We start from the raw sequence: 18,158 nt of genomic DNA, 5'->3' as shown, positions 1-18,158 counted from the left end.
CTAAGACAGATTCTCGCTTAACAAAAAGGGAAGCAATACACATGTGTAAGCGGGCAACAGGCTCCACTGTACCGCGGGCAAGCTGAAAGCCAAACTGAGAGGAAGAGAGAAGGCTCTTTCATTCGAGATACCACATCAAACAAAAGTTGATCATGCACTCAAGGAGCATGCAGACACACCTAGTGAAAGCAATGGGGCCAATAATCCTTGGGGAGAGCACTAGATTTGTTAGGCTTGAGAAAAGGCAGAATAAGAGCCTCATGCCTTTGGGGAGTAAGGTCCCCAGTTAACCAAACGCAGTTATAAAGAGCAAGTAAGAAGGTTAGAGAGGTGGTAGGAAGATGGCAGAGCATCTGATACTGAACTTCATCAGGGCCTGCATAGGTATTGCAACAACACTTCAAGGCAGAGGTAAGTTCAGAGTGGGAGAAAGGGGTGTTGTAAGTTGTGATAGAAAAAAATGTGAAAGTAACAGGAGTGTGACTGCTTGAAGAGCTTAAATTAAACTCTAGGGAAAGGCGAGAGCTACTGCTGATAATGGGGGAGCGAGGGGAGGAAGCCCAATTCAGTGGCCACTGGAATGACTCAGTAGTATCATCCTGGTGAAGGCAAAGAACAAGAGTAAAGGAGGGTGAATGTTTGCCTGACAGTTTATGAATATGGTGCCATACTGAAACAATGGAGGTAGAGGAAGTCAAGGTAGAGACAAGCATGCCAGCTGCTGGATTGGACCAATCTAGCAGTCCAGTGGAATCTACCCGAAGTACGTTTAAAATTAACAAAGGCAGGAAGCTGGCCAGGGGTGTTCCATTTACACTATTAACTGCTTTCAAGTGAAAGGCCTTAGTGCAAGCATGGTTCCATAAGGGAATGCACTACAGGGATTGCAGTCAATAGCTAACCAGTGGATCACATAGGCTTTGGCATTTACTAATCATACTTATTTATGTTTTTAAAAGATAAATTATGTTCACTCTTCTTTATTCAAGGTTCCTCGGATGAAGTTTTGGATCGCAGTGATGGCAGTGGCCTGGACGACAGCCTGAACGCAATGCGTGGCCTAGGGGAGAAGAGTGCCACACCACAGCAGCGCTCCAACACCACTGTTCACGTGTGCTGGCACCGGGCAACAAGTGTGGCTGCACAGGACTATTCACTCGCAGTACAGGTGAGGTTATCCAGTGTTAAGTCAAATCTGGTGCCTGTAGTCTGTCTACTCTAGAGTGGCTCCTGGGTTTGGGCTGGGAGATTCAATAGTGTTGCCACTTTTCCTGGCTGGGAGATTCAACAGTGTTGCCACTTTTCCTGACCTCCCCTACCCATCCACTTCCACTTTTTTTTCTGCTATAACATGAACTATAGGTTGCAGGTACAATATGCTTGCATGTACAGTCAACTCTCGATTAATGCGAGTTTGAATAGCATGATTCTGATTTAACGCGACTTGATGTTTAACCCCTTCAGCACTGTGATGCATTATCATATTCATTCTGCTTACTATATGGTAATTTTACACAGCTTTAGAAACTTATACTGGGGTTAAAATAGTGAAGATTCCATACTATTAATCTTCTGACTTCCATAAACCCTTCATAGTGTCAATAAAATTGTCTAATCGTAAACAAATCATAAAATAAAAATGTGTCCCAGTATTGAAGGGGTTAAAGAAATACGATTAAATAACTAAATTTATTCAATTTAAAGTGGGTTAACTTGACTCAGTGATGTCATGCACACCCACAATGCTTTTGCTCTCTAAACTATCACACAGTGCCACATGGCATGATTGTATATGAATACAACAAAGATATGATATCCAGATATCCATTATAAAAGGCAATAGAGGGATGGAAACAAATATTACGGTGAAAGCAACACAGAAACTAAAGGAGGTCACAAGAAGAAGCAGCAGCTTCTTGTGACACCCTTCAGCTAGTGACAGTAAGTCCTTGTTATATGGTAGTTCTTTATACGGTAAATTCAGTTACGGTATTTGGAAATTACTACCCTTGATTCGATATATGGAAAAATTCACAGATACAGTATCCGCTCATGTCATCCAAGAGGGCCCAGCGTGGGGGACTAGGGGTGTTGACGTCATCGACACCACACCTCCCTGCCACTCACAGTACTGACTTTAACTTGACCACCCTTGGAGCCTATTATCTCTTCCCGTCCCCCCTTTTTTTAACTGCATTACATATTACTTACATGCATTACTAATTAGATGAATAAATGGAATATGAAAGGGTCTATTGTAAGCACAAATATATTCATAATAATTATGGCAAACACTAAAAGCCTACTACCAGCGGCGAACCATGCAGCAACTGATAAAGGGCACAGATGGGCCTGGCAAGCCCACTATCAGAGAATGGTGGAAGTCGTATAACATCAAGCACGCCTTAGATAACATCAGGTCATCTTGGGACGAAGTGAAGACGTCTACCATGAACTTGGCGTGGAATAAAGTATGGCCAGAATGTGCGCATGACTTCCCAGGCTTCGCTGAAGACGACATCGGTGCGATCAGAAATGACATAGTAAATCTGTGCCATAGGGCTGGCTTCGATGAAGTTGATGATGATGATATTCAAGATCTTTTGGAAAGCCATGCTGAATCTCTCTCAAATGATGAACTTATAGAGCTAGACAAGGCATCACAGGAGGCAGAAGAGGGAGACGAGGAAGAACCTGTGTGTGGCCTGGACAACAAAACTCTTAGAGAATGTCTCAGTGGTATCGAAAAAGCTCTGGAAACTCTGAAGGAACGTGACCCAAATCCTGCCAGGAGTAGCAAAGTGGCTCATGACACAGAAAAGTGTCAAGATTTATCAAGAAATCTATGATGAAAAAACAAGAAAAACTAAACAGTCCTCCATCTACTCGTTCTTCAAGCCAGTCAGACATGCCGTCCCTGTCACACCTGCCGACCCTGCTACAGCTGGCCCTTCCTCAATATCCTCTTTCTTCAAACCATTGAAACGTGCCGACCCTGCTACAGCTGGCCCTTCTACATCTGCTTCCGACAGTGCAGACGACGATGTCTTATCCTTGTCTGCCCACTCAGCGGAAGATGAGTAAGGGCTGAAATCCCTACTGTCCCTTAGCCTCGGGAGGGACATCATCTGATAGAATACATGGCGAGTGAAAGGTAAATAAAAACATTTTCTGTTTACTTCTTTTGTGCAGTACTTTACTTTTTTTTATTATTATTTTCATGTATTTTCATTTCTGTAGGGGTGACTTGACATGCTGGAACGCATTCCCTATTATTACATGTTATAATGGGTTCGGTATACGGTAAATTCGATATGCGGTAAGGTTTTCAGGAACGCATATGTACCGTATAACGAGGACTTACTGTATTTAGATAGATAGATATGATAACCATTATAGCAGGCAATAGAGGGGCAGAAACACAACTACTGTCATACCTCGCTGAACACGAATCGGTAAAATATACCATATTTCTATATAAAGTTAGACCAAAAAATCCGCATAACGTACAACCACATCCGTTTTAGCAAATTTTCTGGGTTTGAATTTGCCGGGTGAGGGGCCGAACACAGCAGCTTCGCTGTGATTGTGTGGCTCCCCGCCTGTCTCTAGCACTCCTGGAGCTGGATCCAAGATTCTTTAATAACCTCAGAGCAACCTCCTGCTGCGAAATGGCTTCCATGAACACTTGGAGGGACAGTGATGAGGTTGCTCTGAGGACTTACTGTATTTAGAGAGCGGTGGGGTGGGGAGTGAAGATCCATGTGGCCTTGGCCTGATGTCGGGTCAGGATGCCAGATTACCAAAATGTGAATATTTTCACCATGCCATGATGTATAGGATGCAGGCATGGATTCCCATAGAGGTGTAACCAAGGCATGTAGTACAATGTGGTACAAACCTGAGGATGGCAAAAGTACAGTATAATACAGTGGAGACTCAATACTCGAATGTCTTTAAGTCAAACTTTTTCAAAATAAAAAAAAAAAAAATACCTGGGGCTGTGTTCTAAGGTGGCTATAGTGGGCAAGACATCACACTGATGAACCGATGGCTGTGTTTGTCAGACATTGTGGGGAGGTAAGATTTGATTGTCAAATCAATTCTATTCATCTTTATATAGTAATTCCTGAATCTCACAAGACTCTGTGGCCTCTCATTTCCTCTCGTCTCCTCTCACCTCCTTAAAGTTTCATTTCTTCTATTAATAATGTCTATAGCATCTATAATAGGATTGTAAAAAGAACTCTGTGATGCACAGGTGACATCTGGCAGTTTTTTCAGAGCGGCCATTGTACTGAACCTTCGTGAGGCTCAGTCTCTTGTACTGGGCCTAAGTGAAGCTTAGGCCTAGTAAGAAAAAAAGAAAGATGTAACGAACTCAAGGGGGAGGGATAAACATGCAAACTTAACAAAAATAGACACTTCAATTCACCAACGACCCATCACAGTCATGTAACTTCCTATCTATCCTACCTATATTATGGGAGACCTATGGGGGGGGAAACCGTGTGTAACTCAGCTGGAGGTGAGGTGGCGTGAGGATGCGTGAGGTGGCGTCCCGAGAGGTAAAATGGCAGCCCGTCCCTCGCAGCATCCTGGTTCTCTCTGTCTCTCTGCCCGGTTCGGCCTGCTGTGGTGGAAGTGGCAGAGGGTTCCACAGGGGTGGTGCTGTAACCATAAGAATTATCTCATGAGTTGTTCTTGCCAGACCACGTGGTGTATTGCAGCTCCTCCTGGAAATGGTTGGAGAGCATACCTCAAGACAAGAGTGGGTGATGGTCTGTGTCGACGCCACCACGCTCCTCACCTTATAAGGCGGCAGCCATGATAACTGCGCACGCAGCCATACGTCATCCCTCTTCTCCCCCTACAGGGACTCCCTATTTAAACTAGCTCAACGCTGTAAATTTTACTAGAATTAAATGGCGACTCTTGCCTCACAGACTTCTGGGTAACTCAGTGGTGAAAGAGGCAGGCAGACTGGTCATTGAACGGAACCCTGATAGTCAAACGTCCACACACATGGTCGTAAACAAAAGTTCCCTGGCCTCTCCCTCCACCAGTTGTGCTGCTGTGGTGTTCAGAATAACATTCTTATGCATTCTGTCTGTGGTTCTTAATTTTTAAACTTACATTAACACCAAAGGCTTATTAGTGGTGAAAACATCTGGTAATCGAACAGCTGCACACATGATTATAAGCAAATCTGGTCTCTCCTTTTCCCCTGTCACCATTGTCCTGTTCTGATACCGTATTACCTGTAAAAAAAAAATTGCTGGTATTCCGGTATACGAGAACCCGGTGCACATCCCTAGTCCTGCCGCAGTCTTGAGAAAACCCAATCTCTTCTGTGTTTTGTCGGTAGTTTTTCGTTCAGAAACTTACAATGATCAAAAAGGATTATTGGTGGTGAAAACAAGGAATCTAGTGAAATTGCAAATGTTAGTGAGCCACATCCCTTCACTAGTGGGTTCACAGGAATCACACCAGACATTTTCATTCTCCCATCCCCTTCTATGTTTTCCATCACCAGCCTTCACTTACAGTACGTACAAATCAAAATTATATATAAAAAAAAATCCTTTGAAATTTTTATAAATTTGAGGCTTTGATAAGACTGGAATGAATTGTGTGATTTATTATAGATATTGATAGTCAAACTTTTTAATACTTGAACAGCCATTTGGAATGAATGGTACAAAAGTATGACATTTTGCGTACCTTTTTTCATACCAAGATATAGACAAACACCTACATGCTGCTTGTGATCAGTTCATTCAGGTGACTAATGAAGTGAGTGAGATCATCTGCTGGCACCCCTGCTGGACCTGAAGTGGTGTGGTAAAGTCATTAATCTCAGGTCAGTGAGGTCTCAGCCTTCTCAGGGTAAAGTGGCAGGTGGTAGCTAAGCAAGTAAATGTCCTGACCTCAAGAGCCAAGGCATGTGATGGCCAATGGCTCAGGCTGAAGAAGCAGCTAATATGCATGAAAGTTCTCCAGTTGTTAAGAGCTTTGATAACACTCTATGGGTAGGGAGAAACAAAAATGTTTTTCATTGGTGGCACTGTCATCCTCACTGAACTAAAAAAAAAAAATAAATAAATAAATGAATAAATAAATAAATAAAAAAAAAAAAAAAGACTGAAGTGGCAGTCACTGTTTGATCTGCTGCAGTCTCTGACAAGACAGCCAGACGTTACCCTACAGAACGAGCTCAGAGCTCATTATTTCCGATCTTCGGATAGGCCTGAGACCAGGTACACACCACACACCGGGACAACAAGGTCAAGCTTTCTGTGATGCAAGCCAGTGTTGAAAGAATCTTCTTGGATTTGTGCTTCATAGTGAATGAAAGATGTATTAAGTCTAAACGCAGACATTGTATGTATGCATGGTATGAAATTATGGTACGAGTGTGATTTACAGGTACAGTACTAACTAAATTATGGTACTGTATTTTTCTTGGGTACGAATTACAATATTTTAATCAATTGTACTTACTGTACGGTACTACATGCCCTGGGTGTAACCCTATCAGCCATATTACCATCCACACAAGCAGGACTTGTGCCATATGGTCATATGATTTTATTTTTTCTGGATTTTATTTTTCTGGTTTTATTTCCACCTCTACATATATTTTCCTCTTGTTGCAATTTAACACTTTTTGCCTACCAACACTTAAGTTTAAACTTAACACTATTTGCCTACCAAAAGTGTAATGGGGGTTGTGAATAATTCCTTCATTTCATCTCATAACAACCGCAGGAAAAAATGTTTTATGTTTCTGCTTTCTTCTATTACAATATCAATTAAATTTGGTTACTGTTCAAAACATTATAGATTATCGAAGACATCAATGATTTTATGTGAATAATAAATACTTGTTTTCTGTTGATCAGCACACTTATCACAAGGATAGCTTATGGTTTTCCTCAAGATCTGATAAGTGTACATTCCTCCAAGATGCCTTTCAGGCCAAGATCTAAGAGCCACTTTAGAGTAGACAGACTATAAGTTAAAACTGAACAAGTCCTGAATTTGAATACTCCACCAAGCAGAGGCAGTTTAGTCTGATTTAATTTCCTTGTCAAGGTTCTTGAAATTCTTCTAGTTGTAACTTTATTGGATGGGAAAGAACAGAAGGCCAATAATCTTGCCCTCCTGTAACCTTATCAGTTATCTTGCTGATACTTGAATGGTGTTGTCCCTAATGCATTCGTTATCTTTTTTTCCAGAATCAGCTGAGTGGGTACCTCTTGCGTAAATTCAAAAACAGCATGGGATGGCAAAAACTGTGGGTTGTGTTTACAAACTTCTGCTTATTCTTCTACAAGACCTTCCAGGTGAGGATTTGTGTCCTGTTATCAGGCTAACATACAACTACTACATGAAAATATGGATGACTGATCATTGTCTGACTGACCATTGTCTGCCTTTTGTAGTGCTCACTAGCAGAAACCTAAAGAAACCAACATACACAATGTTTTTCCATTAGATAAAAATTCAATACAGTATTTTTCATTGCTGAAGTTGATTTGTAGTAGTAGACAAAAAGGTTAGGAGAAGTCTGCAAGATAAGAAGGAATACAGGTTTTAACATTAGTTTCTAGAAATACTGCTAAAAGTGCAAGTTACAACCTCTGCATACCAATGTCCACTAGCTTCAACTCCAATATTTATTTTAATAGGACGACTTTCCGCTGGCCTCCCTTCCTCTCCTTGGCTATGTCATCACTACTCCTGGAGAGGATGATCAGATACAAAAGGAATTTGTATTTAAGCTGCAATTCAAGAATCATGTATACTTTTTCAGGTAAGTGAAAATCATGTGTATTTATGAATGCAATAATAGGTAACAGTTATACCACATATCCTGTCTGGGACAAGTGCATGAATAACCCTAATCTTTACAGATGCTTAACAGACTCATCATTCTAATCATCACCATTCTTCACTTTCCTATTGCAACTGTTACCTCAGTGTACGTTAAATTAAAAATACTTTTTTCCCTCTCCTGGTTTTCCTCAGCTTCTTTCAGTCAGATTAACCTCAAAGTTCTTCTTCCTATAGAATCTCAATCACTACTTCCTTTTCTTACATGTCACTTTCATTTCATTCCCACCCTGCATCAGGCACTTCATATTGTGATCAGGCAATATCAACCATATTATCCTCACTTATCCAAATATGTGACACAATTTCAGACAATCTTTCATTCACAAACATGTATGCAATTGCAGATTCATGATCCTGTGCATTCCAAGTCACTTCTTCTGTCAAGATAATATTCAGATTTTTTGTGCCCCATTTCTTCAACAAACTCTGATTTTTTGCGCCCCATTTCTTCAACAAACTCTTCAGTATTTCATCATTCCTGTTCATTCATTTTGCCAGTATTCCCACTTGTGCATTCAATTCACCCATCATAAGCACTCAACTTTCTCAGGTATGTTGTGCTTTTTTTTGCTCTCTCTGTCTGTTTTTTCAACCATGACGGTCATATACACTACCTCCAGTACCACCATCTCTTTTCTACCACAGCCATTTGTATATTATACTCCAACTGTTACCATATCTTCATCATTTTCACACTTTCCACATCCAATCTCCTCTACTTCCGGTCCTTTTTCTTTCTTGTGAAGTAAAGCCAAATTCTCTTTGTTTTACATTGCTTAACAATCATAACATACTCAGGTGTCTCTCTTCATACATTATTACATATACACATGCCTCCATTCATACATTATCTTTCAGGTGTGTCTCAGTTGTAATCTTAACCCCTTCAACATGAGGACATGTATTTTGCATCCTTGTAATGCTCATAACATATCCGAGGATGTGCATACTATGTCATGGCTGCGTTAGGTAGGATATTTTTTTTCCTAGATACTGTAAGAGATTTTTCAGAATGTAGATTGTATATGATACAATGGCTTACTTGACTTTCATCATTATTGCAAAGATTTATCCTGGTATAAGTAACGATGCACCCTGCTAGCAATAATTTAATTTATTTTTTATGGAACCAGAAGATTACAAAAAAATAATGTTTTCTGCCTTTTGTTATCTTCAGAAAATGGCCAAGACCAGGCAAACTTTCTGAAATGTGTGTGGGTTTAATTCATGATGTACATACCTACTATGAAAAATCGCTTACTTGAGAGAGAGAGAGCTGTTGCTTAGTCGAGTATTACTCTCCCCACCACCTCCCAGCCTGGATATTGTGCTGGGAGCAGTTTCTATTGCTTGGAGTGAAGAGGTTAATTATGACAAAAAGTTCTACTCACTGAACTTACTTTCCCATGTCCACAAACTATCTCTATATCTCATCCTCTTTCTCACCACTTTTCTCATATTTACTTGCTTGGTTAGTTTCTTCTCTTCTTCATCTGCCATCATCTGATTGTCCTTCTTGCCATGCTTCACCCTCATCAATCAACCAGTCATCATCCTTTTTTTTTTTTTTTTTTTTTACATTCCTGCTATGGTTGAAGTGGGCTCTGTCTCTCCCATAGACCTTTACCTTGTGGAGGATCCCATTCATTATGTCCATAAAGCTTATGTTGTCTTTCATCTCTGTCATCCACTCCTTGATCTTCATGAGCTGCTTGCAGATCATTGGCTTTGTTTTTCTTCTAATTATTTCATCTTGTATTGTGGATATTTGTGGTTTGATACAGAAGTAGTAGTATGGACTCCCTGAAAATCTCTCATGCACTTCCAATGTTTGTGAAAAGCTGACTTTAGGAGCATGTGCTTCTAGAATGACCAAATAACTCGGTCAAACATTGATATTGTATAATGTTAATATGAAAGAGGGTACTATTGAGTTATATAGTAAGAACAAATAAGGAATAGGAGGATGATTCTAAAAGTTTTAACTAGTGCAAGAGATCATATCATGGCTGCCAGGCCCAGAGCACTTTAACATCACTGCTGATCTCCTATTGACTAGACTACCCTGAATGTTCTGGCCCAGACCAACAGGCAAGCAAGACATTGGTGATTGTGTACCCCTGAGCAGTGTGATCCTTGTTGATTAATTGCCGTACTTGTACTGTTCATCTCTGCGTCTGCCATCTGGTGCCAACGGGTCATTCGTCACAGGTGAACAACAACCATTCTTCTCTCAGGAACTGAGATGAGCAGAGTTGAACTGAATTAGGCTGAGAAAAACATCAAGGCTGCAGGCAGATTTGTGAATGGAGTGGAGAAGAGAGGAGAGGAAGCAGGACATCTTATGTGCTCTTTCCACATGGAAGGTCAGAGTGAGAGAAAAAGCCTTGCCTCTGCTGTGGATGCTCCCTCAACAATGGTCACAGGTGACCATGCTGCTCAGGGTACACAGTCACCAATGTCTTGCTTGCTTGTTGGTCTAGGCTAGGAGAGCAGTGAGGATAGTCTTGTCAATAGGAGGTCAGCTGTGATATTGAAATGCTCGGGGCCTGGCAGTTCCTGACTGGCTGCCACGATCTCCTACACTACTTAAATGTATAGAGTCCTCATATTTCATATGTCCTTCCTATATAATCCGCCTGATTTTTCATATTAACATTATGCAATATTAATGTTTGACTAAGTTATGTGGCCACTCTGGATACAGTGGCTGTGAGTGCACTTTTCAAAAACAGGATGTGATTGTGTGAGAGGTTTTCAGTGAAGATTACTAGTCTAAAATACTTCCTTCTGTATCCTCAAACCACAATGATCTGCAATACAATACTGCACCCCTCATAAGTGCCACAGAACTTTACTGGCTTCTATCACTTTCTTTACTGTTTCTTCACAAGCTAGCTCTTAATTTTAAATCAAATTTTTCCAAGGCTTTCTTTGTATTTTGGCACCTCCCATCCTGGTGCACTTAACTTCCCTTTTCACAAAGTCTGGGGGTCTTCCTTACAATGCAGTAGAAAGTCAATTTACATACACTGAGGCTTCCTTGCACATCATTCTATTCTCTCTTGGCTATCTGTCTACTCTGGCCACTTCTACCACTTTTTACTGGTCCTTCATGCTTTGCTGATTCTGTCTGGATGTTATATTTCACTATTTTTCTGGTTCTTTCATTCACTAAGATTCTTGTTCAGTCAGCTATTCCCTGCACAGGAACATGAGAGCTTGGTCAGCACTTTCTATGTTGGTCTCCCTCATTCTTACATAGGCCACATGAAGCCAGGTCATGCATTGCTTGCTGGCCACACACTCATCATATGTAGTATATGCATTCATCAGCATCTTCATGGATGTTGTATCATAAAATTTACAACACAGAATTGCTTGTTGCTGCCACTCTCTCACACAGTTCGTGACTGCTTACACAATCTTGATTCTTCTCCATCCATGTGCCCAGTTGCCCTTCATTCTATCACAGAAATTATGAGTGAACACTCACTGCTTCCACTACTTTAGCTAAAAAGGTGGAGGGAGAATAACAATTTTCTTTTTCCTTCCAGAGCTGAATCAGAGTTCACATTTTCACGCTGGATGGAAGTGATATCAACAGCAACACAAAATTCTTCCCGAATTTTTGCATCAAGTCATAAGGAGAATGAAAATGAGAGCATAAGACTGTAATATAGGAAAACAAGTTGTGACTCCTTTAATGTCTTAAGCTTTAACCAAATACTGTTCTGATAAATTATATTAAAAGCAATAATTAAATGAGTTATATCTTATTCACTGCATTGGCCTGTTTGATAAACACTAAGCTGTAAGTGCTACATGGTGCAGCCACATCCCATAAATTAAGTTTTAACAAAGTACTTTTGATAATGATCATTGAGCAAGAAGTAAGTAGCGCAGTTAGATTTTCATGGTCTTGATAAATAATTTACTCAAAATTTATCATGTAACATGCCCTAATGACAAGTTCAAGAGAATATTTTTATTAGTAAAGCAGTGGCATAGCATGTTCTACCTGGCTACAATACTCTTAAAAACAGATGAGCAAAAAACATTTTCCACCAATTAGTCAGTGGTGCTCACCTGTGTTGTGCAGCATTCACCACCAGGCTGCTTGTGCCTTAGTCACCCTAGGGAGCATTGGTTGTACTACTCTCATCGCATCACTGCTGCTTGGCTCCCTCCCATGGCAACACCTGGCCTCTGCAGAAGAAACAGTCCATTAAATGTTTCATGTGGAGAAATTTATTACTCTTGATATAATGCTACTTTCATGTCTGTTGATTTGGCCATATTACTATAGCTTAAATTTTATACAAAAACCTCAAAACTGGGATATTTAATTATAAACTAAATGTAAGTGTTAATAGCATGTAAATAGTACAGAACAAATTGTGTAATTTATAGAAAAAAAAAATACTATATATCATTTTGGCAAGATACTTGCCCAAAAATTTATGTAGTGGGATAGTGTTGTATTGAGTTGTAGGAAAATTAGACAAAAATGGTAAAGAAAAAGCATATCACCAATTTTTCACGTCTGAAATACAAAAAGTGGCAGAAATTTAGTGCTACATTACTCAGTCTTCATCCACTTTGGGCAAAGTGTTGCCACCGGAGAATATTAACCTCAGGTCATTCTGTAACAAAGTGGAAAGAAACAAGATTTGAAAGCAAAGTTTTATATTATTACTATCATTATTATATTATTATTATTATTGTTATTATTATTAATACTATTCATGTACTTTTTCTTAATATTTGTCGATAATATTTTGCTTAAGTACATATCAGAGAGGGTACTGCTACACACTCATGGTGCAACAAGACTCGGCAGAATCTCTTTCGACAATGTGACACTGTAACTTACTGTCAGGCACAGGTTGTGTGATACATATTTAGTTGTTGCTCATTACTATTTTTTTGTAGTGTGTGCAAAAATCTTTTGAAGGCCTTTTTTTCAGCCCTGGTATTAGGTTTTACACTTTTCTTAATTGAAATGGTATAAAAATGTTGTGACATGAATAAATAGGTTAGAAATTATTCCTCTCTAATGTATGGTAGTTGTCTGTGCCATCTAACAAATTACTTACAAGCCCTCTGGGGACACTTGTTATGCAGAGTACAGAATGAACACTGAACAAAGACATCTAATTTCATATTATTTTATTTTAAAGTAATTCCTATTGTCTGCCATTCTTTTTTTTCACTACAAGAACTCTAAATTTACAAGTACAGGAGGAAATTTCACATGCAGCTAAGATATAAAGAGAGCAGGACTGTGTTAATTACAATTGTTGTCAAAGAAATATCTATTTATGAGTCGTTGGTAGATTGTGAGAGTTAGTGTTGGGATGTCAGATCATAAAATTTATTGTATGTACTTCTTATATATACAGTTCTTATTTTGCTTATTTATATGCATATCACTGCTCAAATCATGTAACCTTTGCCATTTACAATTTTTTTCTATGATTTACATTGCCTTCATGCTGCCTTACCACCTAAGCTCTGTATTATTGCAATAAATAGTTAGACAGTGTTCAGGCTTTAATGTCCCAGAAATTTATAGGTAATAGATAGTGGTGGTATTCATGTATGAATAGTCATTCATTAAATCCGTCATAAAATTAAAGCCTGTGTACAAGTTTGTCTATCCTTTCTGGAGGAGTAATGATATTGGTGGTGGGCACACTGGGAAGTAACAATCAGACAGTGGATCCAGCAGCCTTGATTGATCTTACTGGTACAATGATCATACCTGATGCTTGTTCCTAATTACTCCCTGAAGGGATTGATTGGGACAGGAGGATATAATATCCCTGTCATTGCATGTGTATTAACTAAATTTGGTCTTCTCTTCCTAAAAGCTGGAATCATTTGCTATCAGTCTGATAGTTTGCAAGCCTTGATTGAGATTTTGAACACAAACACTAAGTCTATTAGTTGATCATCTTTATATAAGAATACTAATTAATTTTGAGCTTCAGGTTGAGGATGGGAAGGAGACATTGAGCTTCAGGTTGAATTTTTTTTTTTTTTTTTTTTTTTTATGCAGGAGGGACAGCTGGCCAAGGGCAACAAAATATGAAAAAAAAAAAAAGGCCCACTGAGTTGCCAGTTCCCTAAAAGACACGAGAGTTAACCAAAATTCAGGGACAAATGTCTTGACACCTCTCTTAAAAGAAGTCAAGTCGTGGGAAGATGAAAATATAGAAGCAGGCAGGGAGTTCCTGAGTTTACCAGTGAAAGGGATAAATGATTGAGAGTACTGGTTAACTCTTGTATTAGAGAGTTGGACAGAATAAGGATGAGAGGAAGAAGAAAGCCTTGTACAGTGAGGCCTCAGGAGGAGGTTAGGCATGCAGTTAGCAAGATCAGTAGAACAGTTAGCATAAAAATAGCGCTAAAAGATAGAAAAGGATGCAATATTTCAGTGGTGAGAAAGAGGCTGAAGACAGTAAGTCAGAGGAGGGGAGTTAATGTGATGAAAAGCTTTTGATTCCACACTATCTAATAAAACTGTGAGTGGAACCCTCCCAAACATGCGAAGAGTACTCCATACAAGGACAGATAAGGCCATTGTACTAAGTTAGCAGTTGGAGAGGCGAGAAAAACTGGCGAGACGCCGCAGAACGCCTAACTTCATAGAAGCTGTTTTAGCAAGAGATGAGATGTGAAGTTTCCAGTTAAGATTATTAGTAAAGGACAGATCGAGGATATTCAGTGTAGAAGAGGGAGACAGTTGAGAGTCATTGAAGAAGAAAGGATAGTTGTCTGGAAGGTTGTGTTGAGTTGATAGATACAGGAATTGAATTTTTGAGGCATTGAACACTACTAAGTTTTCTCTGCCCCAATCAGAAATCTTAGAAAGATCAGAAGTCAGGCATTATGTGGTGTCCCTGCATGATCTGATGACTTCCTGAAGGGTTGGTCGTCTCTGAAAGGGGCCAGACGTAGCTACAACCACCAACAACTTTAGGCCGAAAGTTCTCAATTGTTGTTTAAATTTTTATTCCAATATAAAATCGTCGACGGTAAATGAAAAATAGCTTTAGTCTGAAAGTGTGCAAGAGTTAGCTGATTAATGAAACAAGGTGAGGCAGCTTTGCTCTGGAGTATTTAGTGTACTTTGCATGTTTGTCTTATGCTGGACTCACACATACACGATCATGGTGCCCCGACAGGCACGATGGCTGAAATTTGGCATCGGGGGACGAAAAAACACTATCGGGGCATCAATCGTGCGTGATCGGGGTGTTTCGGGGGTCATCGGGCAACAGACGGCGCTTGCGGGCGTTGTCTGGGCATCGGATAAAAATTTTGAACCTGTTCAAAATTTTCAGCCGAGTGGCCGACAAATGTCAAACAGCGTAGCTATCGGGGAATATCGGGGCAAAATGGGCGACAGGAGCGAATAGTAAGGGGCTATCGTTGCACCATCGCCCCTTGCGGGCCGCGAGGGGCGGCAGGGAACTGTGATGACGTATGTAGAGGGCAGCACCGGCGCTCCCGCCAACCGTCACAGGTGACATGTTCACGCCAGTCGGCTCTCTCACTCCGCTCTACCACCCGTATACGAATATGCTTGCCATCCAGAGAGCCTATGCAGTGAGGAGGTGCCATTTCTGTTCGAAATCCTTGAGACCTGTAGCCACTCTTCAGGTGTGGCGGGAGACGGAGGAGCGTGGGTGCAAAGGCCGAAACAATGGCGTTGCAGGTGTCAGGAACAATGCCACATATGGTGTTATGTGCCACACGAAATGCATACTGTAGGGATTTGTAGGAGTCCCTGTGGCAAGGTAACGCAGGGTGATGGCAACCCGTGTGCTAGGGTCGATGGGTTTCCGCCATCTACTAGTCTTCCTCTCGATGATTGGGGTCACGGCCTCGACGATGCTGTCAAAGAGCTCCCTGTCCATCCTGGTGTAATTCTTGTACAGGTCTGGGTTCTCCTTATACAATTCGTCCATGAGGGTGTCGTAGTGTCCATACCTCAGTCTTTTCTGGAGGTAGGGCCACACCCAGGCCCTTCGCTTCCGTTTTGGTTTGGGCTCTGGTAGTAGAAACTGGTCGACGACAAGAGCCCTCAGTAAGTGGTATCTCATACCACATACCACCAGCATAATTAGTTCCTTTGTGGAACTGTCCATGCTTGTGGTGGTGTTGAGTCACTGGTGATGTGGCACTGTTGAGGGCTGGTGCTGGAGTGTTTACCTGGTGTTGTGGTGGACTGCATATATGTCGCGGCATGCATCGGGGCTGTCGCTCCGACATACCCGTACCATCGCTTCTTTCGCCCTGAATGCAACGATGATACGCCCCTGCCGGGCCGTATGGGGCGATATGGGGCGATGCAATTTGCAAATGAGGGTGTTGTCGGGGGTTCATCGCCCCTGTCGCGCCGAAACGAGCGTATCATCATTTCATGTCGGGGCGACAGTGCCACGTTAGGTGCGACACCACCCGATCACTCCCCCGATATGCCCGATAATCGTGTCTTTCCCGGCTCTCGGCCCTGTCCTGTATAATCGGGAGCAATCGTGCACTTTTTAGCCCTGATTCCAATCGTGCCTGTCGGGGCACCACAATCGTGTATGTGTGAGTCCAGCATTACAAGGAAGTAAGCCGCAAATAATGATCCCAGACATCTTCCCTTCCTCAGTTTTTTACAATGCGATCTTGTGCTTCTAATGTCATATTCTTCTCTCAGGATCAGTTTCTCAGTGTGTGTGTGTGTGTGTGTGTGTGTGTGTGTGTGTGTGTGTATATATATATGTGTGTGTGTGTGGTGTGTGTATATATATATTATGTGTGTGTGTGTGTGTGTGTGTGTGTGTGTGTGTGTGTAGCGCGGCGGGAAGGAGGGAAGTGGGTGGAGCCAACAAGAATTGACGCATTTCATACAAATTTTGTCAAAACACTTCAACCGTGACAAACTTACTTCACAGAACATTGGGGGAAAAAAGGAGAAAACAACAAGAACAACAACAACACGAGGAAGAAGGAGAAGGAGAAGGAGAAGGAGAAGAAGAAGAAGAAGAAAAGAAGAAAAGAAGAAAAGAAGAAAAAAGAACCAATAACAACAACAACACCACCAACAACAAAAAAAACATGAAAGCAGCAGTAAAAACATTGAATTAACTGATGCTTTTCATGTCTTTCCTGCAGCAGACAAAAATAAAAACCGAAGAGAAGCGGTGAATTCTATTTTGGATGCACCTCAACTCTCCTATTCTAAAGCTGCGAGCTCATGGGAGGAAAGATGAAAGGCGGAACGGAGAAAAGAAGACAGACAGAGCTCAAGATAACAAGAAAAATAATTGGTGAAAGATTTGCTCTCTAATTTGTAGTGGTTCAGTTTATGTATGAAGGCGAGATAATGGCAACACACACGTATATATATATCGAAATGATAATATATATATATATATATATATATATATATATATATATATATATATATATATATATATATATATATCGAAATGATAAGAAATAATGATAGTATTTTTCGAGAGTAGAGAATCTTCTTAATCAGTGGAGTTTACTGTTGTATGAACAATTAACCTAAATACTAGATATTCCAAAAATTTGCGAATATGAGGTGATAATTCGTTAATAAAGACGAACAAGGATTACAACAATTATCTGATATCTTTAACGGGACAGGATGAGTGAAAAAATAGTTACCACTTGATCTACAGCCGCGTATGGAACGGGACAGGATGAGTGAAAAAATAGTTACCACTTGATCTACAGCCGCGTATGGGAAGCGATAACGGAATGAATCCACCGCCTACTTGTGAACCAGCAGCACAAGGCAGTGGTGGAGCAGCAGTTGTGAACCAGCAGCACAAGGCAGCAGCACAAGGCAGTGGTGGACGAGCTGCACCATCACCAGCCTCACACCAAAACAAGACACGTGTACTTAACATTTGGTTAATCCTTTTGACTACATTCTCTGCAGCTGGAACCTTAAGTGATTCTTTTTTTTAGCGTTTTTTTCATTATCCTAGGTCAGATTTTCCTCTTCTACAAACAATGATATAAAACAAAGGGAATACAAATCAAACGCAGAGCAGCAGTGTCAATAGCTTTTACGAGTATGTGTATGTGTGTGATAAGCTTCATTGCAAAATGGTTGAGGTGACGAGGGAATCGTGATAAAGTCAATTAATCGTGTAGCTAACGAGATTTTGCATTAGAAAGCTGGAGCAAATATTCCAGTATCCAGTTACTGATAAAAG

The 18,158-nt window shown here is 40.7% G+C and overlaps 1 protein-coding gene across 1 annotated transcript in view; it reads left to right on the top strand.

Moving 5' to 3' along the window:
- The window catches only part of LOC123519987 (FERM, ARHGEF and pleckstrin domain-containing protein 1-like), a 235,886-nt gene extending 222,343 nt beyond the window's left edge, over positions 1–13,543 (top strand). Inside the window, 4 exon segments of the mRNA XM_045281752.1 lie at positions 990–1,168; positions 7,242–7,349; positions 7,695–7,819; positions 11,460–13,543. Coding sequence (XP_045137687.1) covers positions 990–1,168; positions 7,242–7,349; positions 7,695–7,819; positions 11,460–11,580 — 533 coding nt within the window. The 3' untranslated portion in view covers positions 11,581–13,543.
- The last annotated feature ends 4,615 nt before the right edge of the window (positions 13,544–18,158 follow it).

This window comes from Portunus trituberculatus, chromosome 46 (assembly GCF_017591435.1).
Source record: "Portunus trituberculatus isolate SZX2019 chromosome 46, ASM1759143v1, whole genome shotgun sequence".
NCBI classification, from domain to species: domain Eukaryota; kingdom Metazoa; phylum Arthropoda; class Malacostraca; order Decapoda; family Portunidae; genus Portunus; species Portunus trituberculatus.
Note: the sequence above shows the minus strand (reverse complement) of the source record. Positions and strands in the feature narration are given on the sequence as shown.